The sequence below is a fragment of the Leptonychotes weddellii genome, chromosome 16 (assembly GCF_054177405.1).
Source record: "Leptonychotes weddellii isolate Sample4059 chromosome 16, ASM5417740v2, whole genome shotgun sequence".
In the NCBI taxonomy this organism is placed as follows: Eukaryota; Metazoa; Chordata; class Mammalia; order Carnivora; family Phocidae; genus Leptonychotes; species Leptonychotes weddellii.
This window is the reverse complement of record NC_138384.1, coordinates 50,285,507-50,309,813: the sequence shown is the minus strand read 5'-3', so window position 1 is coordinate 50,309,813 and position 24,307 is coordinate 50,285,507. Positions and strand designations below refer to the sequence as shown.

The 24,307-nt window shown below is 46.0% G+C and overlaps 1 protein-coding gene and 1 long non-coding RNA gene across 8 annotated transcripts in view; one reads left to right on the top strand and one right to left on the bottom strand.

The window, feature by feature from the left end:
* Positions 1-9,921: 9,921 nt before the first annotated feature.
* ZNF274 (zinc finger protein 274) overlaps positions 9,922-24,307 on the bottom strand; it is a 365,529-nt gene continuing 351,143 nt past the window's right edge. For 5 of the 6 annotated variants that reach the window (XM_081807759.1, XM_031021125.2, XM_031021127.2 and 2 more), the window contains exons 5-8: positions 16,226-16,708; positions 13,015-13,115; positions 11,711-11,858; positions 9,922-11,253 (exon numbers count right to left, since the gene is read on the bottom strand). In XM_081807759.1, the coding sequence (XP_081663885.1) occupies positions 10,352-11,253; positions 11,711-11,858; positions 13,015-13,115; positions 16,226-16,708 (1,634 nt within the window). In that variant the 3' untranslated portion in view covers positions 9,922-10,351. The remainder of the gene's footprint in view (positions 11,254-11,710; positions 11,859-13,014; positions 13,116-16,225; positions 16,709-24,307) is intronic. The other variant, XM_006749882.3, reaches the window with a different exon arrangement.
* On the top strand, positions 18,794-24,204 carry LOC145717699 (uncharacterized). Of its 2 annotated transcripts, none has more exons than XR_014141099.1 (2): positions 18,794-19,181; positions 20,214-24,204. It is a non-coding gene; the product is annotated as an uncharacterized LOC145717699 (long non-coding RNA). The 2 variants fall into 2 exon arrangements; XR_014141098.1 differs by lacking the exon at positions 18,794-19,181 and adding an exon at positions 19,279-19,414.

Below are 24,307 nucleotides of genomic sequence, written 5' to 3'. Positions count from 1 at the left end.
TGATCCCAGGGTGCTGGGATCGAGCCCCGCATCGGGCTCCTGCTTGGCGGGAGGCCTGCTTCTCCCTCTCCCACTCCCCCTGCTGTATTCCCTCTCTCGCTGGGTCTCTCTGTCCAAAAAAAAAACCCAAAAAACAAAACTTTGTTTCCTGTGAGAATGTTGAACTCTACCCCACCCTGTATTCCTGGAAAACAGCAGCAGTGGAAGAAATCTCCCCAGCCTTATGTTCCTGGAAAAGTATTACTGCAAAAAACCACCATTCCCCATTTGAATTAGATAAGACCCCAGATAACACCCTTGTTTATCTAGGATAGGGCCAGACACTTTCCCATCCTTTGTCTCATACAAGATTAGCTGAACTGGGCGCCTGGGTGGCTCAGTTGGTTAAGCGACTGCCTTCGGCTCAGGTCATGATCCTGGAGTCCCAGGATCGAGTCCCGCATCGGGCTCCCTGCTCAGCAGGGAGTCTGCCTCTCCCTCTGACCCTCCCCCTTCTCATGTGCTCTCTCTCTCTCTCTCAAATAAATAAATAAAATCTTTAAAAAAAAAAAAAGATTAGCTGAACTATTTGTCCCTGTTGATCAGTTGGAACAAAATATTTGTGACCTTGGGGTGCCTATCTGGATCAATCCATAGAGCGTGCAACTCTTGATCTTGGGGTTGTGAGCTCAAGCCCCATGTTGGATATAGAGCTTATTTTAAAAAAGGTAAAAAGTAGGTATTTGTGACCTTGATATGACCAAACTTTAGTTAATCTCTCCTCCCCACAGGACCCTGAACTCTGAGGTACCATCAGCTTGGGCAGCATGAGAATGCAGAATAGCCCCTCAACATCCCTCAGGAAAATCAGGTGACAAAATTGAGAAGGAGGAGGAGAGGGAGGAGAGGGAGAAGAGAAGACGTTCCTTGATCAACTGTCCAATGCCTGTTCTTTTTTTCTAGCAACTCCATAAAAGCAAAACCTTTTTCTGCCTGACCTTTGAAAGGCAGATCTTGTGGTCAGAGCTTCCTATTACTGTAGTTTTTCCCAATAAAGTCTCTCTTTTAAGCCCAGATTTTTTTCACTTGACACCTGCAAGGTTTTGGGAGAGTTTTCACTGTTAAGCCCCAAAAGACAGTTATTGCCATGTCTTCTTCCCCAGCTCTCCCAACCCCCTCAAGCACCGTGCCTGGGGTGGGATTAAAGGCTTCTGCTAGATTTCATATTTAAACAGAGTTTGAGAGTCTGTGTCTCATTTAAGTTAATACCTAAGATGTGCCTGAGAGTGCAGGCGCAGAATGAATCTGGCCGAGGGCTTCTTGTTGCTGAGAATTTGATTTCAGCTAGTAACAGGATCCTATTGGCTTAGCTAGGGGAGAATCCTCTGGTGCTTTCTGGACCTACTAACTAATGCCACATGGGACAATAAATGCCTTCTCCCCTCTTCCAATTTAATCAGTTCGGTTGTCCTTGTTAGCAACAACATAAACTGCTGGTGGCTAATTTGAGGCAGAAAAGGGCCCTATTGGAAAGATTTCAGGCAAGGAAAGCTGGAGAGGTAGGCATGGAAAGGGGCTGGAATCAAGGGAAGTGGCAGCAGAGACCTTCTAGCCAGGATGCTTTCCTTGGCCCTGGTGCCCCAGACATGCCTCCAAATGGAATATGGTATCTCTGGAACTTCCTGTGGTTGTTAGAGTGATGTCCTCCCCTCCCCTCCCCACTAAGATATGCATATCATAACCCCAGGAATTTGTAAATATGTTCCCTTATATGGATGGCAAAAGGACTTGGCGCAGATATGATCAAGCTAAGGATCTTGAGATGGAGAGATTGTCTTGGATTATTCTGGTGGGCTCAATGCAGTCATGGGGTCCTTACAAGTGAAAGGAGGAGGCAGGAGAATGAGAGTCAGAGAAACAGGTGTGACAAAGGAAGCTGAGATTGGACTGATAAAATTACTGATGGGGGCCACAAGTCAGGGGATGCAGACAGGCTCTAGAAGCTGGAAAGGCAAAAAACCATTCTCTCCTAGAGCCTCCAGAAGGAATGCAATCCTGCTGACTGCTTCATCTTAGCACAGTGAAACCCATTTTAGACTTCTGACCTCCAGAACTGTATGATGACAAATTTGTACTGTTTTAACCCACAAAAGTTTGTGGTAAACTTGTAAATATAATTTACAAATAATTTTTAAAATATGCAACATTTGTAAACAATATGGGATTCCTGGGCATGGGTCCCAGCATGTATTTTTCAAGGACTCCCAAGTGATTTCCAATGTGCAATCAGGGTTGAGCACCTCTGCAGACATCTAAGAGAGCTGGTAAATTAATGCTGGCAGAATTCTGCATTCTTTTAAATACTAAATGCATACACTAAATATTTTGATACCCACAATACTTTGTGAGCTACGTTTTATTTTCTTCAGTCTAAATGCAAAGAGATTGAATCCAGAGAGAGCGAGTTCAAAATCAACCAATTAGGAAGTGTTGCTGACAGGATTTGAACTCAAGCCTTTTTGCCTTGCCACACTGAGTCTTAACTCCATCATACTGCTGATGCTGCTACTACTCCTGTCAAATTGAGACACTTTATTTTTTAGAGCAGTTTGTTACTGCTTGAGGAATGCTTTTGGTTTCCATCATGGGATGCTATGCCCCTTGGGTCTTTTTTTTTTTTAAGATCTTATTTATTTATTTGACAGAGAGAGACACAGCGAGAGAGGGAACACAAGCAGGGGGAGTGGGAGAAGGAGAAACAGGCTTCCCACAGAGCAGGGAGCCTGATGTGGGGCTCAATCCCAGGACCCTGGGATCATGACCTGAGCCAAAGGCAGATGCTTAACGACTGAGCCACCCAGGCACCCGCCCCTTAGGTCTTTTGCCTAAGAGATGAGCTGGAAAGACGAGCTAAAGGAAAAATGTGGAATAAAGGTCGGTGCATACAAGCAGGTGAGCAGTAAAGGTCAGATCTTGGGGTCTAGCTGGTGACAGTTTCACAGCCTTCTTTGAATCCTTGCTGGCATCTAAATGTTTACAGATATCAAGTCACCTCTTGACTCCAACTCCTCCCAATTCCTCCTCTTCCTAACATAAAAATGAAAGAGGACCTCGGCTCCCTCCATTTTGACCTCAAACTTTCTAGTTGGGTTCTTCTTTCCACTTGTCTCTTGGCTCAAGTGGAAGAACCTGAGGGCAAAGCATCCCCTGAAGGGAACCAAAGCTACCCCCTCAAATAATAAGGACTGCCCTGAGCCAGCAAGGCCCCGTGATTGACTCCAAGACAGTGATTGATTTGACCCTCAGTACCTACCTTCACATACCCACCCACCTTTGCCCCACATTTTCCTTTTATAAATATGGAAGTATTTTCAGCACTTTGGAAATAGTCTTTGAGACATTAGTCCACTGTCTTCCTGGGGTTGGCCTCACTGAAATAAATTTCTTTCTTGTTTCACCACCACCTGTCTCTCTGCCTTTGGATTTTGTTGGCATTGAGTGGGCGAACCTGGTCTGTTAGGACCACCCAGGAGCTTGGGCTACAAAAGAAGTTCAAATTTCATGCTAAGTTAAGATTGTTCATTAGGACATAGTCCATCACCTTCTCAGTCTGCTGGATTCCTGAATAAAGTCACTTTCCTTACCCCAGCATCTTGCCTCTCCACTTATTGACCTGTTCCACTATGAGTGGAACAAGCTTGGACTTGGTTACATCACCACTTTCCCTCCAGAGCTGGATGTGTTCTCTGAGGGCCTGACCCCTTCTTCCCCAAGAACAACTTATTTTAACTTGGGCTTTCTTCCCCAATCTTTCTACTCAGAAAGATTTGAGATGGAAGGACAATGGAACCTTAGTCTTGGACCACGGCCCTGTTTCAGATGGATAAAGTAATGAAGATAATGGCAATCATATTCAACTAAAAAAAAAAAAATCCTGTGGGGCACCTGGGTGGCTCAGTCGGTTAAACGGCTCCCTTTGGCTCAGGTCATGATCCCAGTGTCCTGGGATCAAGCCCCACTTTGGGCTCCCTGCTCAGCAGGGAGTCTGCTTCTCCTTCCCCCTGTTCTTGTGCTTTTGCTTGTTCTCTCTCCCTCTCAAATAAATAAAATCTTTTTTAAAAATGCTGTATAGGGGCGCCTGGGTGGCTCAGTCGTTGAGCGTCTGCCTTCGGCTCAGGTCATGATCCCAGAGTCCTGGGATCAAGCTCTGCATCGGGCTCCCTGCTTAGCGGGAAGCCTGCTTCTCCCTCTCCAACTCAACCTGCTTGTGTTCCCTCTCTCGCTGTGTCTCTGTCAAAAAAATAAATAAAATCTTAAAAAAAAAAAATCCTGTATAACATCAAATTGCTACTTTTTAATTTTGCTCCAGTATTAACAACACTGGATTTATCCCACTCTGTCCACCCACTCCCTGGCCCTTTAAGGTAGGGTAAAGCTAGCTGGCATACATGGACTACATTTATAGGGATTCTGTCCAATATGAGTTCTTTGATATTCAATAAAGTGAGAATTCTAGTTGAAAGATTTTGCACAGTTGTGACATTCATGAGATTGCTCTCCAGTATGAGTTCTCTATGCCTAATAAGTAAAGAACTCCAGCTGAAAGATTTTCCACACTGAGGATACTCATGCAGTTTCTCTTCAGTATGAATTCTCTGATGAGTAACAAAGTGAGAACTCCGACTGAAGTATTTCCCACACTGAATATATCCATAAGGCTTCTCTTCAATGTGAGTTCTCTGCTGTGAAATAAAGCCAGAGCTCTGAAAGAAAGATCTCCTATATTGACTATACTCATAAGGCTTCCCTCTATTATGCTTTCTTTGATAAATATTAAAATCAAAGATGTGACTGAAAGATTTCCCAAACGAGTTACAACAGAATAGTTTCTCTTCAGTGTTAGTTTTTGATGCCTAATTAGTTGAGATGTCCTACCAAAAGCTCTACCACATTCATGACATTCATGGGGTCCCTCTCCAATATGAATTATATAATGTCTAACAGGGAAGTCCAGCTGAAAGGCATCCCATGTTGATTATTCATAGTTTTTCTTGGGGATGAGTTCTTTAGACTGTTGAATAAACTTTATTGATAAATTTTCTGAAATTGAAGCATTCTTGTATTCCTGAAATAAACTGGTCATAGTGTTTTGCTTTAGATACACTGCTGGTTTGATTAAATACTTTCTTTTCTCTCTTTTTAAAATATTTTTAACATATATTCATAGATGAGTCTGGATGATAAATTTTTTTATACCATCTATCAGATGTGGGTATTATGTTATCTTCATTTAATATTGTGTGAAGCTGTCCATTTTGTTTTGATGTGGAATTATTTAACAATTTGGAATAGTTAATGTTAGATTTAAAGTCAGCTATAAAGTCTCCTGGGCTTTGTGTCCATGTCACTTCCATGATAATTATTCTATTTAGGTTTTCTGCTGCTTCTTGGGTCACTTTTGTTTATTTATATTAGGAAAGTGTCCATATAGTTCTGTGTAAGGTCTTATAATTCATCTTTTCTGTACCTGAGGTTATCTTTTTTCTCATTTATAATATTTTTGTTTTCTGAATCAGGCTTGGGAGGGGTTTATCTATTATCTTAACCTTTCCTTTCTCTTCATTCTCCATTTCATTAACTTTGGCTTTAATCTCAATTAACTTGATAAATTTGTTTCATTTTTGGTTTATTATTGTTTTTCCAATTCCTTAAAATAAAATACTTTTTGATAATTCTACTTTAATAATACAGCCAAGGCCATAATTTTTCCTGTTATACAGCTTAGCTGTGCACCATTTGTTTTGTTGTGTTCTCATTTTTATTATTTAAAAAAAAAGATTATTTATTTGAGAGAGAGAGAGTATGCACATGCATGCACGAGCGCTGGGGGAGGAGCAGAGAGGAAGAGAGAAATCTCAAGCATACCCTCTACTGATCGCAGAGCCTGATGCAGGGCTTGATCCCACAACCCTGAGATCATGACCTGAGCTGAAATCAAGAGTCAGATGCCCAATGAACTAAGCCACCCAGGAACTCCATGTTCTCTTTTTTAAGGTAGTTTATAATCTGATTTTATTTTCTCTTTGGTTCAAGGATTAGTTTGGAAGTTATTTCTTAATGCTCAGGAAATTAAGATAATTTTATAATCTTTTTATTATTTACCTATACTTTATTATTTACTCATACTTCTGTTAATTTATGATCAGATAATGTCACCTATAAAAATTTATACTTTAATATTAAAGTTTTTTGTGATTAAGCACACATATATTCTTGAAACCATAGGGTACAAAAATCCTACATACACCTATTAAATTGAACTTATTAATTTTTATTCAATTTTTCATTGTTTATTTCATATACTAGATATGTCTGATTCCAAAGGCAACATATTAAATTCCTTCTCCACAATTGCTTTTTCTTTTCTTTGCCCTAATCAAGTTCTCCTTGTATCTCAAATTGATTTTTGTTTTAATTGCCATTTTTTAGTTGCATATAGGTTTTAAATTATAATTTCTTCTTTTACAGTACCTTGCTCACACCGAAATGTCTTTGCTCTCTTCAAACCTCTTTTTTTTTTTTTTTAATTTTATTTATTTGAGAGAGGGAGCGAGAGAGAGAGCACAAGCGGGGGTGAGGGGGAGGCAGAGGGAAAAGCAGACTCCCCAATGAGCAGGGACCCTGACACAGGGCATGATCCCATGACCTGAGCCGAAGGCAGATGCTTAACCAACTGGGCTACCCAGGTGCCCTTCTTTTATGATCTTCCATTGGCCATATTTTTCTAAGTATAATTGAAGCCCCTATGAGCGGGTGGATGATTCTCATGTGGCCTTTGAATTGTTTTCTCCAGGCATTCAAGGACTGCTTGTTGAGCAAGTGACCCAAAGCATGTACATCTCCCAGCTCTGCCACTTCTACTTCTGTCCCTTTGCACAACTTGCTGAGTTTCCTTCTGTTCACCCACAAATCAGGAAGAATACTGCCGGCCTGGGAAGGTTATTGTGCGCACTAAGATACTGAAATGAAGCAGGGGCTCTGATGGTTGTCCAGATTGTTGGCTGTCATTAAATGCCAGCTTTGAAGAGTAATAAGGGGGGTTGTTTCTGTGTTCTGTGATCCGAGGCTCTGAGGAAAGCCAGGTCTCAGCTTGTGAACTGGGCCATTTTCTCCAGCCTTCAGATGACTCATAATTCTACCTCATCCATTTCTACAAGTGCAGCTGCCTCTCCCCCAGATGTTACATTTGCATCCTTTTCTAGCAGACAACAGTCCTTGTCTCAAGCTCACAAAAAAAGTCTGAGCATCCTCCTCATCCAGACTGTTAGACTTTTCCTCCCTAACCAATCTCCACATTTCTGTGAGAACTGAGATTCATTCCACTAGAATCAAACCACTAGTTCCCTTTAGGTTGCCAACCCCAGGCACAGTGTCTGCCCCCATACCCTCCAGCAGATCCAGTGCTTCCCATTGAGATACACCATCCCTTATGGCACAGATCAGCACCCACCGGTAGAAACTTGCAAATCATGTATAACCCATGCTTTAGTTTGCTATCAATGCAGAAACAAATTACCACAAAGTTAGTGGCTTGAACAATACAGATTTGTTATTTTACCATCCTGGAGGTTAGAAGTCTATCACTGGGCTGAAATCAAGGTGTCTCCAGGACTGTGTTCATTCTGAAGGCTCTAGAAAATGAGTCCATTTCCTTGTCTTTACCAGCCTTTAGAAGCCACTCACATTCCTTGGCTTATGGCCCTGCATCACTCCAATCCCTGCTTTTGTCATCATATCTTCCTCTCTTACTCATACCCTTCTGTCTCCCTCTTATAATGACCTTTGTGATGACACTGGGCCCATGGGGATAATCCAGGATGATCTCCCTGTTTCAAAATCCTAACATAATTGATGACAACTGCAAAGTCCCTCTGGCCATGTGAAGCACCATTTTCACAGGTTCTGGGGACCAGCAGTGGACATCTGTGGGGCCGTCACTGTGCCTCCCATGATCCCCCAGATTCAAAGACACTGAGCCCTGATGGCAAACTCATGAATGTAATGGTGGGTGCTGCTGATATGAATTATGTGTGGGTGGGAAAAGATGGGAAACCACCGGCTTCATATATTCAAATCCTGCATCATCTCAACCTACTTTAAGGGAAGTGGGAACTCTTCACTTCAGAGATGAATTTCTCTGGCCTTCTAAAGCAGTCAACTGGATTTCAAATTTGGTCACTTTCAGTAAATGACCCCAAACCTCAGGGGCCCTGGATGAGCTGCTAGGCAAGCTCACCCTCATCTGTTCACCCCCTTAGGGGATGATTTCTCCTCTCCTCATTCACCACCCAACATCATGTAGCCTTGTCACAGTTTCAGCTGATAACACCACTTCCATTTCCCTGAGGAAACAGAAAACCCCAGCATCCTTAATGACCTCATCTCATGGAAGTTACACAGCTTGACTTCTGCCAACCCTATGGATGGAAGCAGTCACAAGCCCAGCCAGATTCTAGGAATGGAGGAAAGGCAAAGCATTTGTGGCCATATTTGAAACCACCACAGATGTGAAAGCATTCAGCTCATCTCCTTCAGTGACCATCTTCTGGCAACAAATCAGTGTATGACATTTCAGGATGAATTGACCTCGTTTGAGGACATGGCTGCGGCCTTCACTAGTGGGCACTGGGCATCATTGTGAGGTCACTCCCAAGGTGAATAGACATCCCTACATCATCAGGACTTGGAAAAGGAACTGCTGATGTTCTCCATTCAAAACTGCTCTGTCTCCCCTGGAAAGATCTCCCAACTGTGTAGTGGGAGGGCAGCACTGGTAAGTTCTTCAGCCCCTATATGTTTAATCTCTCAAAGAAGTTAGCACGTGGGGGCGCCTGAGTGGCTCAGATGGTTAAGCATCTGCCTTCGGCTCGGGTCATGATCCCGGGGTCCCGGGATCAAGCCCCACGTCTGGCTCCTGACTCGGCGGGGAGCCTGCTTCTCCCTTGCCCTCTGCCTCTCCCCTGCTCATGCTCTCGCTCTCTCTATCTCTCTGTTTCAAATGAATAAATAAAATCTTTAAAAAAAAAATTTTAAAAAAGAAGTTAACACGTGAAGATGTTTAAATGTGATATAGCAGCCCTGCGCCCTATGCCTGATGCATGATTCAGGCAATAGGACAGCTGGTGTGCCATCAACATTCTCCAGGCACCTGGCCTCCTGGCTCCTCTAGCCTGTCTCCAGGGGCTCTTCATTTCTGTAGAGAAAGGAGTGAGACTCTCTCACTCCAGAAGGCATGACTGTGCCTCACCCTTGTCAGCATGAGCCCAAGGGCTCTTAAGAGGCGTGCTCAGCAGCATTCACCCAATATCTGATGAGTATAAGTTCAATTAGAACATGTTTTGAAATATTATGCACAACTCAAAGAGAGCAGAGGTGAAGTTGTGGAGCAAGGGGTGGGATGGGCTGCAGGTTACAGGCTGTGTGACGGGAGAAATGATTTTAATCTGTCCTTTCACGTAAAAAAATGAAATGCGGGCATCAAACACATGCCCTAACGCTGCCAGTTTCCTGCTGCTTAACTTGGTGATGAGCATCCAGCCAGGGTAGTTCCTTCCCTTGAAGGAGTCCTGTAGGAAAAGTGGAAATGTGAATCGAATGAACATTCCCAGGAATTGCCCACGCTGGCCTGGGGTTTCCTTCCCTCTAGGTCTCCAATGGTTGTTCAAGATTCCCATTCCCTGAACCTAACATTCCCTGCATGTTGATGATGTTCTAAGGATCAGAAAGAGCCACTCATCCTAACTCATTTGGAATCTTGGGCCGGAGGGTCTGCAGCCTTGCATGGAGTCTTCTAGAACTGGTCTGACAATCTGTTTTGTTTTAATGCTGCTTAAATATCAAATTATTAATGAAAAGATATTTAATAGGTGGTAAAAACACAGATTCTATCACAGAAATAGTTTATTTATCCTTGTTCTCTTTTAGTCCTTGTCCATATGCATAAATACTTTACCACAAATATAATATCAGTGCACAGAATTTTTGGTACCTGGCTTTTCAAACTTACATTATAAGCATTTTCAGGTTTCACTAGTATCATTTTTAATGACCAAATATGCAAATTATAATAGCAAATCAAGTGAGTGAAAAATTAAATGTTTTTCCAACCTATATTCATTAGCAACGACTCCCCACCAATTTGCTTATTTACTCATGTGCAGGGTGGTCTCCCTGGTTGTCCTTTGGTCTTGAGAACATCATCACTCAATGCTGCTTTTCACATTCAGTTCTGAATGCCAACCAGGTCTGTTCGTGTTACGTTGCAGGATCAGGCTGAAAAGGCATTGTCTCTTCAACTGGCTCAGCCGGAGGGCTATGAGGTAGGCTGTTTCTTCTTGCATTTCACCCCACTGTGTGTCCTCTGATGCCCAATGAGGTGTGAGCTCTGGGTGAAGGCCTTTCCGCATTTGTTGCACGTGTAGGGGCGCTCCCCGGTGTGCGTTCTCTGGTGCCTGATGAGATGGGAGCTCTGGCGGAAGGCTTTCCCGCAGTCCTGGCACTGGTAGGGCTTGGCTCCGGTGTGAGTCCGCAGGTGCTGGGAGATGGCCGAGCGGTCATTGAAGGTCCGGCCACACTCATGACACTCAAATGGCCTCTCTCCTGTGTGGACTCTCTGATGCTGTGTGAGGGAGGAGCTCTGAACGAACGCCTTCCCACAGTCCTGACACACATACGGCTTCTCTCCTGTGTGGATTTTTTTATGTACAGAGAAGTATCTTGGGTTTCGGAAAGTTTTGCCACATTCGCTGCATCTGCAAACTTGGCTCCCTTTGTGGATTCTTGTGAATGTGATCTGCTGAGCGCTCCGGCTGAAGGCTCTCCCACAACCACTATTTTCTCTGGCTTTTTCCCCTTTGTGGCCCTTCTGATGAACTTTTACACATGGACCGCGCGTCACCTTCTTAACCTGCGAGCCACGCTTGCGCAAGCGTTTTCTAGGGAGAGTTTTCTGGAGTGAGATATGGCTTTTGACAAGGCTAGAGTTTCCCCGGGATGGGGAGCTTTTCTGAGGGAGGGTTTCTTCCTGAGTTGGCCCCACCTGCTTCAGTGCTGTGTCCAAGACTTCCTGGGCCTCACCCTGTGAGACGTCTCTTGACGTAGGGGACCAGGTGTCATCCCTTGAGAATTCTTCCATTTTCAGGTCGTGGGCTGGTTCTTTCTCAGGAATGTCAGACTTTGGAGTTAACTCTTTACTTTCCAGTGTAGTCTCCCACCCTGAAAGTACCCAAAAGGTGTGGATATAGTAGAGAGAAACTGCTAAATGGGCTGACAGTATGACATAACCAAGTATTCAAAAGTTGTTTTTTTTTTCCAAGTACAGTCATACAACCTGGGGGAAGTACGAAAAGCAGTGAAGCAACAGAGAGGAACATGAGCTTGGCAATCGGGGATGGGGCTAGAACTGGGAGCACTCTCCTGGCTCTCCAACTCCTCTTATGCCTTCAAGGTGGGCAGCAAGTCAGTCCTTCACTGGACCTGAGGCTGCTGCCGTCCACACAATGCCCACCCCTCTAGGTCCACAGGGCCGGCTGAAGGCATGGACTGTGCAAGGAACATTCGAGGGCATGCCCAGTTCTCACACTAGGCCCAGAGAAGGCAAGAGCCCCAACTCAGGGCCTCTGGTGCTCCCAGAACCACAAGGATGGAATGGCCAGCATGGGCACAGCCTTACCCACAGAGACCAGGTGTCCAAAGGTTTCCAACATCACATCGTGGTACTCGGTCCTCTGCGTCGGGTCCAGCAGCCCCCACTCTTCCTTGCTGAAGTCCACGGCCACATCCAGGAAGGTCACTGGTTCCTGTAATGCCACAATCTGTGCCTGCTCAGCAGGAGGGTCATTGACAGGGACAGAAGGAAGGACGACTGGGGCCTTCCAACAGAGTCTGCTGTGCTGAGGATGCTCCTGCTCTGGGGTTTGTTTAGAAACACTGACTTGGGCTGTAAGAGGCCCAGAGAGTCCATTCTCACAAAATCAGAGGCCGGGGCCCAGGCTGGAGGCAGGTCCTTTCTTCACTAGGAGCTACAAGTGCCGTAAGCAGACTGCCTCCACTCTACCCAACCCTGTATGCAGCTCACCCTTTCCCTGCAACTTCCCACAGAAGACTGCCGCCGAGACAAGCCCCCCTCCTAGGCACACCCCGTTCTCCTGGGAATAGTCCCTCCACATGTGGGAGAACCAGCCCCTGCCTTTGTGGACTGGGGCTGCTTCGGGGTGGGGTGGCCGGAGGCTGCACTGAGATCAGTCCTTTCTGGGCAGCTGGCCAGAACTCTGGCATGAAGAGGGCTCCCAATGGCAGTCTGCCTGGATCTGGGAGGCCTTTTGCCCATGAGGGGCAGAGCCTGCTTCAGAAGGAAGGAGAGAAAGCAGAACCATTAGACCAGGACTAGACAGGCGTTCTTCTCTCTCATCACTTGGAAGCCCCTGAATACAGCCTTGCCTAAAGCCTACCTCAGACCACTGATTATGTGAGAGCCAATAAATTCACCTTATGCTTGAGCCAGTTGCGAGCCACTTGCAGCAGAGAGAATCCTGAGAATGCCACGCACGGCATCATTCGGTCGCACTCTCTGATCTCCATAGTTAGCAAGACAGGGGTACTGCTGTTTCATCTGTGCCCTGGCTCTGGGCTATTTCTGAAGCAAATCCCAGATATTTTTTCTATCATAAATACCTAAATATGCATTTCTGAAGGACAAGGGCTCTCTTGTTCTCACCCAGACCCAGACATGGTCTGCATGCCCCTGCCTGGGGCTCCCAAGTGTCTATAAACACTTGGCCCCTTCCTTTTGCTTCCAAATTTCTTGACTTCCAGTCACTGTGCCCTTTCTTGGTCTCCGTGGTGGCAGCAAGGCAGTCCAGCCCTTCACGCTCAGAAACTCTGAAAGGCCTGGCTGGTGGAAGATGGGGTTTGGGGGAGGTCACCTCACAGGGGATGCTGTGACCAGAGAAGGAAGGGGTGGCACTCCCCACTCACCTCAGGTGGTGCCTTCGCTGGCCAGGTAGTCATGTGCTCCTCCTCCTCTTCCTGAGGAGCTGTGGTCTGGAGAGAGCAGGTGGGGTCCTGGGCGGGTAATGCTGGGAGGAGACATGAGCACAGAGTCAGCCAGGTGTGGTGCTACATCCAGGACAGGGCAATGACAGCCATGTTTCTCTCTGGGACCCATGGGGCCAGCACACACATCGTATCCTGCTGTTGCTGCTGTGAGGGCTTCTGTGCCCACCCTTTTCCTCACCAGCTCAGGTCCCCACTCTGGCTCCTCTTCACAGCCCATGGCCCAAATCCCCACACTTGGATAGCTCAGGGTGCATCACCCCATGTGACTATAGGGCACTGGTGTCCCCACTGCTGAGACCCCGATCTCACTCCCTCCCTCTCCAAGAACTGTTCTGGACCCAGTCCCTCTTCCGAGGCAGCTGCCTCATCTCCCCATTCGCCTCAGCAGCTGGCCTCACACCTGTCCTCAGAAGCAAAGACCCCATTTCTGGCCTCCAAGTACTCCACACTCTTCCTCTTTCCCTTTTCCACGGAGATTGGGACTTCCTCTGATTCCCAGGACTGGACCTATTCTTGTAACACACGCCCATCTTGATGAGAATTTTATCAAGTTTCCTCCACCTCAGAAAACAGTTCTACCTGGCCTTACGGCCCCCTTTCAATCACAGCTCCTTCATGCCTGACTCTTCATCTGTCCCCAACTGGTCCATGGGCTTCTATAATGATGACTCCACACCCACTATCAAGGGGAACACATGATGTGACCCAGGATGGCCCACCAGGCTGCTGCTTTCTTCTGGCCACAATGATTAGATCACGCATGAATACAGGGCCCACAGCTAGACAATCAGAGCCAAAGAGGCTTTTGTTGGAACACTTAGGAAAGAGCACTCTGTGCAGGGAGCCCCCACATGGAGACAGCTTGCCTGTGAGTGAAGCTGACAGACGCCAGCAGAACTATGATAGAGGAGAGAAGATGAGTCCTGAGAACACTACAGGAGCTCCTGGGTCCAGCCATGCCTAAAGCTTGTAGATCGCCCTGGGACTTTTTGAGTAGATTCTCCTCCCTTGGCAATCACAACCAAGAGTCCCAACTAACTTGCTGATCACAAATGCAGGATTCTCAGAGTTCTCTGGAAAGCCTCTTCCCACCGTCCTCTGTGATATTAACTGATTTCCCATCCACCCCCAAGGTGTAAAATGTAAGACCGACTGGCTTTCATCTCATGAGCTCTACAACTGTCTCCTTGGCATCTCTATCAGTTCCCTATTGCTGTAACAACTTGCCACAATAGCGGCTAAAAATAATGCAAATTTGATTTCTTATGATTACAGAGATTAGAAGTCTGACACCAGCCTCACTGGGCTAAAATCAAGGTGTTGGCAGGGCTACCTCCCTTTTGGAGGCTCTGGGGGAAAATATATTCCTCACCTTTTCCAGTATCTGGAGGACACCTAAAATACTTGGCTCCTGGCCCTTCCTTGTGACACCCTGCTTCGGGGTCACGTGTCTTCTCCACCTCTAATGTTCATGACTGCCTCTTTGTAGGTACCCTTGTGATTACATTTGGGCCCACCCAAATAATCCAGGATAATCTCCCCATCTCGAGATCCTCAATTTAATCAATGGCATCTGAAAAGTCACTTTCACTGTGTGAGGTTACATATTCGGGTAAGCAAGGAAGCAGTGTCCGTGTTCCATGGAACTCAGCCTGACAGAAATCAAGTTTCATGCAATCTCACCCCCAAATGCACCCTACACATACACTCCCATCTCAGCTCCCCACCACTGTCACTCCTGCCCTAGCCACACCTCGAAGAGGGCATGGTGATAACTCTGGGTGGCCAATCTGCTTCTCGTTTTGACCCTGTTCTCCGTCCACCATCCAGAGCAAGCTGCACCCTGGTAAATCTTTAAAGCTCAATCAGAGTATGTCACATAACTCTAGGGAGGGCTCATGGATTGGTTCCCACTGCTTTAGAATAACACTTCTCATTGCTTTAGAACAACATGAAAATCTCTTCAAGGGCCCTGCCAGCCCTGCCCCTGCTCCCTTCTACTAGAGACCTACCCAGTTTCTCTCTGATTTTGGAGTATACTGTTTTTTGCTCCCATTTTGGGCCTTCACAGGTGATGCTCCCCTGCTTGGCACATCCTTCCTGCCCACTTCTTCTTCTTTTTTTTTAAGATTTATGTATTTGCAAGAGAGAGAACATGCATGTGCATAATTGGGGGAGGGGTAGAGGGGAGCTGAAGAGGGAGAGAAGCAGACTCTCGGCTGAGCATGGAGCCTGCCTTGGGGCTCAATCTCATGATCTGAGCCGAAATCAAGAGTCAGCCACTTAACTGACTGAGCCACCCAGGCGCCCCCTTCCTGCCCACTTCTGAGTTCCACTCCACACCAAGTGTTGGCTACAGCAACTTGCCTCCAGGAGCCCCGCCAGCACCCTTGAGTTCTTCTCAACCCCACCATTGTCACATGCATATTTGTTTGTCAAATTCCCATCATTCCTGCTGGACCTAAGGTTTGTTGAGCTCATGAGTCTAAGTCTTGACTGTTTTGGTCACCACTTTACCCACATCCCCCACCAAGTGCAAGACATCAGAAGGCACTCTCGGAGGGGCGCCTGGCTGGATCAATTAGTAGAGCATGTGACTCTTGATCTTGGGGTTGTAAGTTTGAACCCCACGTTGGGTGTAGAAATTACCTGAAAAAATAAAATCTTAAAAAAAAAAAAAAGAATGCATTCTGGGAATATGCCTAAGTGACTAAAATCATGTTTTCTATTAGTTGTAGTGCAGCAGGGATCCCAAAAGGGTGAAAACGAAGGATTTAAATGTAAGCTTCTCTCAGAAGCCTGGGGAGGGCTGGTTAAAGTGTAGTCCCAGACCCTACCCAAAGGTTTCAGTAGCTGTGAGGTGTGGCCTGAAACTTTCCATTTCCAGAGATAGGTCCAGGGATAAGACCATTCTCAGATCCCTTGACCTAGAGACAATGGTAGGTACTTCAGCAAGGAAGTATCTAAAGTTCTGACTCAGGAACATGTTCAGGAGGCAGATGCCCTTGGCCTAAATGGAGAGAGCATGACCCTTCCCCGACCTCTCCCAGGAACCCTTAATTCTTCCTTCCCCCATCCTCCAAGATGCCCCCAACAGGAGTGTCTCTCACCACCCGTCTATTGCACTTACTTTCCTCCTCAGATATCCAGGTTACATCCTCCACCAGGGACACTGCCTCCTGACAGTCCTCTGGGTGCTGCGACTCCACCCACATCCGGAGCTTCCTGGGCAGTGCACCCAGGAACTGCTCCAGCACCAGCAGCTCCAGCATCTGCTCCTTGGAGTGCGCCTCGGGCCGCAGCCACTGGCGGCACAGCTCCCGGAGCCGGGCCAGGGCCTCTCGGGGACCCGCCACTTCCTCAAAGCAAAAGCCCCGGAACCTCTGGTGCGCAGCTTCAGGGTCAGCCGGATGCTTGCCTAGCTGTTGAGTGGGCTCCCCGAGCACATCTGGGCTCAGGCCCTCATCTTCAGCATAGAGGGCCCGGATCTGGGCGTTTCGGGGACGAGCTATCTCTTGGTTCAGTGTGAGGACTTCAACGACTTTGATCTTCATCAGGGGATTCCCAGCAGGAAGAGGATCCAATTGAGGGTCCAGCTGAGCTGCAGGATACTCTGTCAGTCAAAAGCACAGCCAGACAGATGGCCAACAAGCACATGAAGACGGTCAACATTATTTACCACCAGAGAAATGTAAATCAAAATCACTGTGAGATACTACCTCATACTCACTAGGATGACTATTACCAAAGACAGACGGTAACAACTATTGGTGATGATGTGGAGAAACTGCTGTTGGTGGGAATACAGAATCCTGCACCATTTTGCAAAACAGTCTGACAGCTCCTCAAAAACTTAAACATAGACTTATATTATGACCCAGGAATTCTCCTAGGTATGCATCCCAGATAAACGAAAACAGATGTCAACACCAACACTTGTACAGGAATGTTCATAGCAGCATTATGCATAAGAGCCAAAAAGAGAAACAACTCAAAATGTCCATCAAATGAAGGGTGGATAAATTAAATGTGGTCTACCCGCACAATGGAATATTATTTGGCAGTAAAAAGGAATGAAGTACTGACCCATGCTACAGTACAACTAAACCCTGACAATACTATGCTGAGTGCAAGAAGTCAAACACCAAAGGTTATTTATGGTACGATTCCATTTACATGAAATGTCCAAAAGAGACCAATATAGACACAAAGTAGATTAGTGGTTCCAGGAGATAGAGCATTGAGGAGTTTGGGGGGTGCTGGCTAATGAAGTTTTTTTGGAGGGTGATGAAAATGTTCTGAAATTAGATTGCAGTGATGGCTACACAACCTTGTAAATATAATAAAAACCACTGAACTGTACACTCTCAACAGGTGAACTTTATAAATTATATTTCAAAACAGAGGGGAAGAAAAGAAAAGGCAAGGAGGATCAAGAAGAGACCTATGATGCTGTATAGGTCTGCAGCCACACACAGGGAATAGAACCTGATCCTGCCTCCATGGGGGCCAAGAAGATGACTGCGAAAGTCAGGGGCTCTGTGTCAGAAGAGCATCTGCTGAACACAACCCTAGAATGGCCCCAAAATGCTAAGGAGGACACACAAACCAACAGGACATGAGAAAGCTCTTTACAACTCCAAGAAGAAATGCTAATTGACTAAATGACTTAAAAGCTTGAAAAACAGTAAACAGAAAAAAATGTAACCACGGATTATAGTTTACTTCCAATTAGATGTTGATTTATAAACACAGAAATGGCAGGGCTGATGTCTGCAAGAACAAATGGACCCTCTCAACCTTGCTGTTTTGAATATACATGATTAGCACAATTCTACCTGGAAGGGAATTTACAGCATGAACTCAAAGCCTGAGCAACGAATGCCCAGGAAAATACCGGGGGACTTTCACCAGATTAATCTACTCGTGGTCAGGGAGCTCTCCAAAGAGGACACAGATGTAAACACACCAAGGGAATGAGTATTCGGAGACAAAGGCCAGACCACATATGACGGAAGAACTCTGACACTGAAACCTGTGGCAACAAGCCCAGACCGTCAGAACTTGTTTAACGACTGCCAGTTTCTCTTTTTCACCCCGCAAGTCAGTAACCCCCAGTGAGAACGTTCCTTTTTTTCGCTGTAACTCTTCCCAGTCCCTGCCTCCCTTGCTGCAGTGGGCTCCCAGGAGATAGCCTCTGCCTATCCTCATTTGGGTGGTCTTTCTCCCACGACACTTTGCTGAGCAATGAATGGCATATGATGGAGCAAAACTGGAAAACAGGCAGTGTTAAAACACGGCTCAAGAAAATTGTGAAGGATTCATATGTAAGCATTAAAAATAACATTGTTTTTAGTGTGATGATTACAACGCAGGAAAGCTCCTGCCACGTGAAGCAAAAAAGCGGAGCAGGAAATTACTGGTGTGGAGTCACTGCAGCTATGTTATTAAAAACAAAACAAAACACAAAACAACCCAAGTCGTAAAGACACGAAGAACAGCCGCTGCCCGCCTAAATCGCGCCAGGTTTTTTCTCCTCCGTGCCCATCATCCGAGCACCTGCAGATTAAATCGGCCGCCACGCATTCTTCTAAGCGGTGCTCGGCGGCTGGGCTTCCAGAAGCGCGGCGTTGCCGGGGAAGCGTCTCGGGCGGAGGCCGCAGCCACAAGCACACGTTTCCGCTCGCGTTCGGGAAACTGAAGCAAGCCTCCGTCCCCCTCCCCCCGGGGAAATGGGGCGACACCGCCGAGGTCCCCACAGCCAAGCCCGGACCCCCCAGTCCCGAAGAGCGTAGGCCGCCACTTCCGGTCGGGCCAAGAAGTGCGTCACGCGCCCGACACAGACGCACTACAATTCCCAGGAACCTCCGCGACGCACGCTTCCGGTGCCGCCATGTTGAGGCTCTGGGTCCGGCCCAGGCCCTGACCAGACGGTGGCCCCTTCGCTAGTTGCTGGGCCCTGAGCTGCGGCCTCTTCCGCTCTCGTTCCCTCCCCCGACCCCCCGCGACGGCGGACGCGCCCTGGGACGGCGCGGGCGCAGCCAGAACTTCCACACCCACCTTGCTGATCTGCAAGTTTTCTTTGGGCAAGTGCGGGGCGGGGGAGAGCGCGGTCGCTTCCCCGAGGCAGCGATTCTCCCGTATTCCTAATCCATCTTCGTGCCCCCGATTCGAAATCCTTTCCCCGTTCCCGTAGGGTTTTCTTTTTTCTTCCCTCTAAATTTCCAGATTACAAACCTTAGCTCGTATGTCGTTTCCTCGGGTTACCGGTTTCATAAACCTAACTAGTGCTGGAAACTGCTGGCGCGCCACCCGAGAAGTGAGTCAGCTCGGGGTCAGGAGTCGCCCGCGATGGGTGGGGCCGCGCCCGCCGCCCCGGACGGGCCTTGGGCGCTTGGGGTTGCAAAACGCGTCCTGGGCCGCGCTTTTTAATCTTGGCCACAGCCCCACTCCTTTCCTAGGTTTAAAGTGACTGTTTTCCTTGATAAAAGTAACTACAGTGTTGATCTCCATTTCCGACCTCTTCCCCTAAACTTCTGTACTAATTTCATTTGAGGGCTTCCCTTCCCAACTCGTTTATATCTGCCGTTGTATTTAGCATTTCATTCCCTTCCTGTTCCTTAGGACTTCTGGGGGTTCATCCCCCCCATTCTTGATTTGAAAGCAAAGTTCATGTATTCCCTTTCAATTAGAGCTCTTAGAGCTTGAAATTTCCCTGAGTAACTCAGGAAGCCAGGGATGGCAATTTCCTCAATTCCCAAGCGGAATTCCGAGGGGAGGTAGCGCTCCCTAGTGGCTCCTTGCTGGCCCACGGGTACCATGTTGAGCAATAATCCTGCATGACACTTAAAATTTTTTTTTATTCTCCACAATGCTTCCCAGCTTTCTAATTTCTAAAACTTGTTTTTTATTCCTTGGTTAGTCACAGAGATTATTTAGTACTTTATCTCTTAAGAAATTAACTGTAGGTTCATTTTATTCCACTCCATCCCCCTTATTTCTCCTTTAATCCTGATCATGTATTTTGTTCCTCCTCTTATCCTTGGGGGCACCAGGGCAATTTCTCAAAATCTTGAACTGAATGCTCATTCAAAAATATTAACTCTTACCGTTTTAAGTTTTAGAGCCTCGGCAGGTTTGGTTGTTGGGAACTCTGATCATTGTGATGCTGAGAGGCTCAGTGGATCTGCAGTCTGGCTCTCCCTGCTGTTAGCAGCCCTTCAGGACAACACACATTCTGAAGGGTAATCGTAAAGCATCTACTGGGTGCTATGCAACGAGATGGGTCACAAGCCTGGAAGCCACTGGTAAGTGTCATTCTAGGCACTGCAGTTCTCTAAATCTCTTATTCTTTGGACCATCCCCTAACCACTGTCTGTGCCAGCAAGTATTCACCCCACTTCACAAAGGTGAAACCTCTTAAGTTTACCAGCTGGCAGAGTTGGAAATGGATCCTCAACTCATGGGGCAAAGCTGGGACTGACTGACCCACTCATCTGCATGGAGCTACACAAAATAATCTCTATCAACTGCAGCTCCAAGTCCTGGTTTTCAATCCACCAACTGAATGATCTAGGGTAGGAAAAGCTGATAGGAGTTGCTGTTTTCTTCCTCCTCTTAGTTTTCTTCTCTCATGTTGTCTCTGATGCTTCCCTTCCAGGGTAAACCATCTCTCCTCAGTGCTCAATAGTTCATGACTAACCAGGTATACTAAGGCTACCAGTCCACAAATATAACAGTAACTAATAATAGTGACTTTTCACGATCTTGTTGTGGGCCAGGGTCAGGAAGAGTGCTTATCTCAGCTCCCCCCATCCCTGTGTACACTCCCTTGTTCCTTTTTTCTCCTTGTCCAGAATGCCCCCAGCTCTTCACCCTTTCTCCTCCTCTCCCCATCACGCACTCTTCAGCTCTGCAGGCACCCCATGGCATCACCTTCTAAGTTTTTTTACTCCACTGGACTGCTGAGGATGTCAACTGGGTCTTGTACATTCGAAACCCTAAAGCCAGGCCCAGAGGAGGATCTGTCAAAGGTGTTGATGATCATCTTTACATCAAAGTCTTTGAATAATAGTAGTTACTGTTACATGAAGGCCCCCCAAGACCTGGGCTTTACACACCACAGTCCCACTAAGCAATAGCATCCATCCTTCACACAAAGGAAATCCATGCTGGGAGAGCCTAGGAGCCCTGCGCAGGCCACAATGGGGAACACAGCAGCTGGGATCCAAACCCTGTTCTTTTATGCCGTTTACACCAAAGGGTGCTTCTCACAGCCACTATCTTAATTTTCCTCAAACGTGCCAAAGTGTGCCTTGTCTATAGGTATTTGTACTCCCCTCACTCCTGCCTCGTAGTATTTCCCCTAACATCTTCACCTGGTATCCCCTTCCAGCTCTAAATTCAAGTATCAGTTCCTCAGAACTGTCTTCCTGCCCAGTTCTAAACTAGTATTGCCCACCCATGTCACTCCCCTCTAGCATATTCCATTGTTTCATTTTTCTTCAGGGCACTGACTGCCATTTCAAAGTATCTGCTTCATTATCACTCTCTACCTTCTCTACAGCACTGCCCAATGGAGCTCTCTTTGTTTAAAGAAATGTTCCAGATACACTGTCCAACATAGTAGTCTTTAGCTGCAGGTGACCAGTGACCATCTGAAAGATGGCCAATGTGACTAAGGAACTGAACTGTTTTAAGCTCATTTTAGTCTGTTTAAATGTAATCAGGCACATGCTAGTGGCTGCTCCGGAATAAATACAGGCCCAGTGAGACAGACAAGGGGCCTTACTACCCTGCTCAACACTGTGACCCACCCCTGTAACAGTATGTGGCATTTTGGCAGGTGCTCAAGCAGTATTTATTGACTCAACACAGCTTCAAAGAGTGACTTAAGTGTTTTAACTGTCTGGATTTTCCCATATTTCTGTCATATTACAGGGAATCTCACTAGCATTTTAGTTGTGTCCCACCTGTAAATTATAATGGGAGGACTGCTGTTGCTACAAAGTTCCCTTCTACTTGAGAGCCAGAGCAGGATGGGAGTGTAGGCCACCAAGTAAGAAGACACCTGGTCTATACTCCCCCTGCTTCTTCCCAGACCAGCCAGGTCAGAGACTTGCATTTCTGCTTCTGTTGGTAGAATGGCTACATCAACACTTGTCTAGAGGCTGCTGGCTGGAATGATGGTAGGACTTAAGAATGGGACTTCGTGGGCACCTGGGTGGCTCAGATGGTTAAGCGTCTGCCTTCGGCTCAGGTCATGATCCCAGGGTCCTGGGATCGAGTCCTGCATTGGGCTCTCTGCTCCTTGGGAGCCTGCTTCTCCCTCTGCCTCTCTCTCTCATGAATAAATAAATAAAATCTTAAAAAAAAAAGAATGGGACTTTGTAACACTTCACTCTACCTCTGAAACTAATGATTAAAAAAAAAAGTCACTGCTTCTACTTATTCTATATCCAACTTAGTTTTTTCAAATAGAAATTCCTTAATACTTTATTCCTTAAAAATTCCTAATCATTTCTTAAATAATTTATTCTTAGGGCACCTGGGTGGCTCAGATGGTTAAGCATCTGCCTTAGGCTCAGGTCATGATCCCAGGGTCCTGGGATCGAGCCCCGCGTCGGGCTCCCTGCTCCTTGGGAACCTGCTTCTCCCTCTGCCTCTCTGTCTCTCATGAATAAATAAATCTTAAAAAAATAATACTAATAATTTATTCTTAGATCCCATTTCAAACACCTATTAACAAAATCTTTCCTTTTAAATTGGCTACTCCTGGTATAAGCCAAAGCTATTAGTCTCTGTATTATTTTGTAATTTGTCACACTGATGAACAAACTATTTCAGAGGATTAGTTTTTTTAAAGTGGTTAACTGTTAAGTTACAAATATTTCCTTTTTAATATTTTTCTTATTTTGTGCTTGAGTGAGAACAATGCTATGTATACTTTGCAAAGTCTGTCAACATTCCAGCCTGTTCTGTCATTGAACTGCTCATGTTCCATGGAAATTGTCTTTTAACAAGAAGTTGGAAAATATTCACTGTCCAGGTCAATAACAGGCAGATCGCCACTTTGTTCTAGAAAAGTTAACTTTAGTATTTTTCTGTGACCCACTTTGGACAACCTTACACTTTTCCAGAAATCTTTCCATTTTATTGTTTGCTCATTCTCACACTCAAGAAGTAATTCCTGGGCACCTATGTGTCAGGGACTTGTAACACAGCAGGAAAAAGATAGCAGTTTCCAATTTATCGGCATGGTTATGGGCAACACTTCTTAAAATGCAAAGTTACCCTCCCACCCAGTTTCCTTCTCAGGAAGTCCTCACAGCCTATCAGCTTCTATATTCAGTGATAACCAACTGACATACACATTTGTGTATTTTTTTTTTTAAAGACACTGATATTACGTGCATCTATGTATCTTTATACATCTTAAACAATATATTTTTAAGAAATACATGTATCTTGGAAACTTTCACATCAGTACATAGACCTGGCTCATTCTTTGTTACAGTTGTACAAAGCATTATAAACTACACGTGTTGCTGAATGTGTGTGTACTGCTGTTTCCCTGTGTAGGTTTTTAATTTGCCTTTTGTCCTTCCAGAAAATTAGCTCTTGGGTTCTTTTTCTTCTTCTCCATTTTTGATTCATTTATTTGAACTGTATTTATCTTTCCTCTTTCCTTAGGGCTTTTGGAGTCAAATGCTTCTTAGTTCATTTGTTTTCCTTTTTTTTTTAAGCAATCTCTTCACCCAACATGGAGCTTGAACTCAAGACCCCAAGGTCAAGAGTCACATGCTCGTCCTACCGAGCCAGCCTTGTGCCCCTATTTTCCTTCTTATTCAATTAAAAGGCATTTTCAGGCCTTGAAATTACCCCAGGGATTACATCTGGACACCAGGCAGAGCAGCTTCCAGATAAAAGGATCAAGATTACATGGGTCCAGGGTGCCTGGGTGGCTCAGCCGGTTAAGCCTCTGCCTTCGGCTCAGGTCATGATCCCAGGGTCCTGGGATCGAGTCCCGCATCGGGCTCCCTGCTCTGTGGGGAGCCTGCTTCTCCCTCACCTCCCCACTTGTGCTCTCTCACTATCTCTGTCTCTCTCTCTCAAATAAATAAAATCTAAAAAAAAAAAAAAAGGATTACATGGGTCCAAAAGAGCAAATATACGGAAGGTGACAGAGAATGTATTCTTTTTTTTTTTTTTT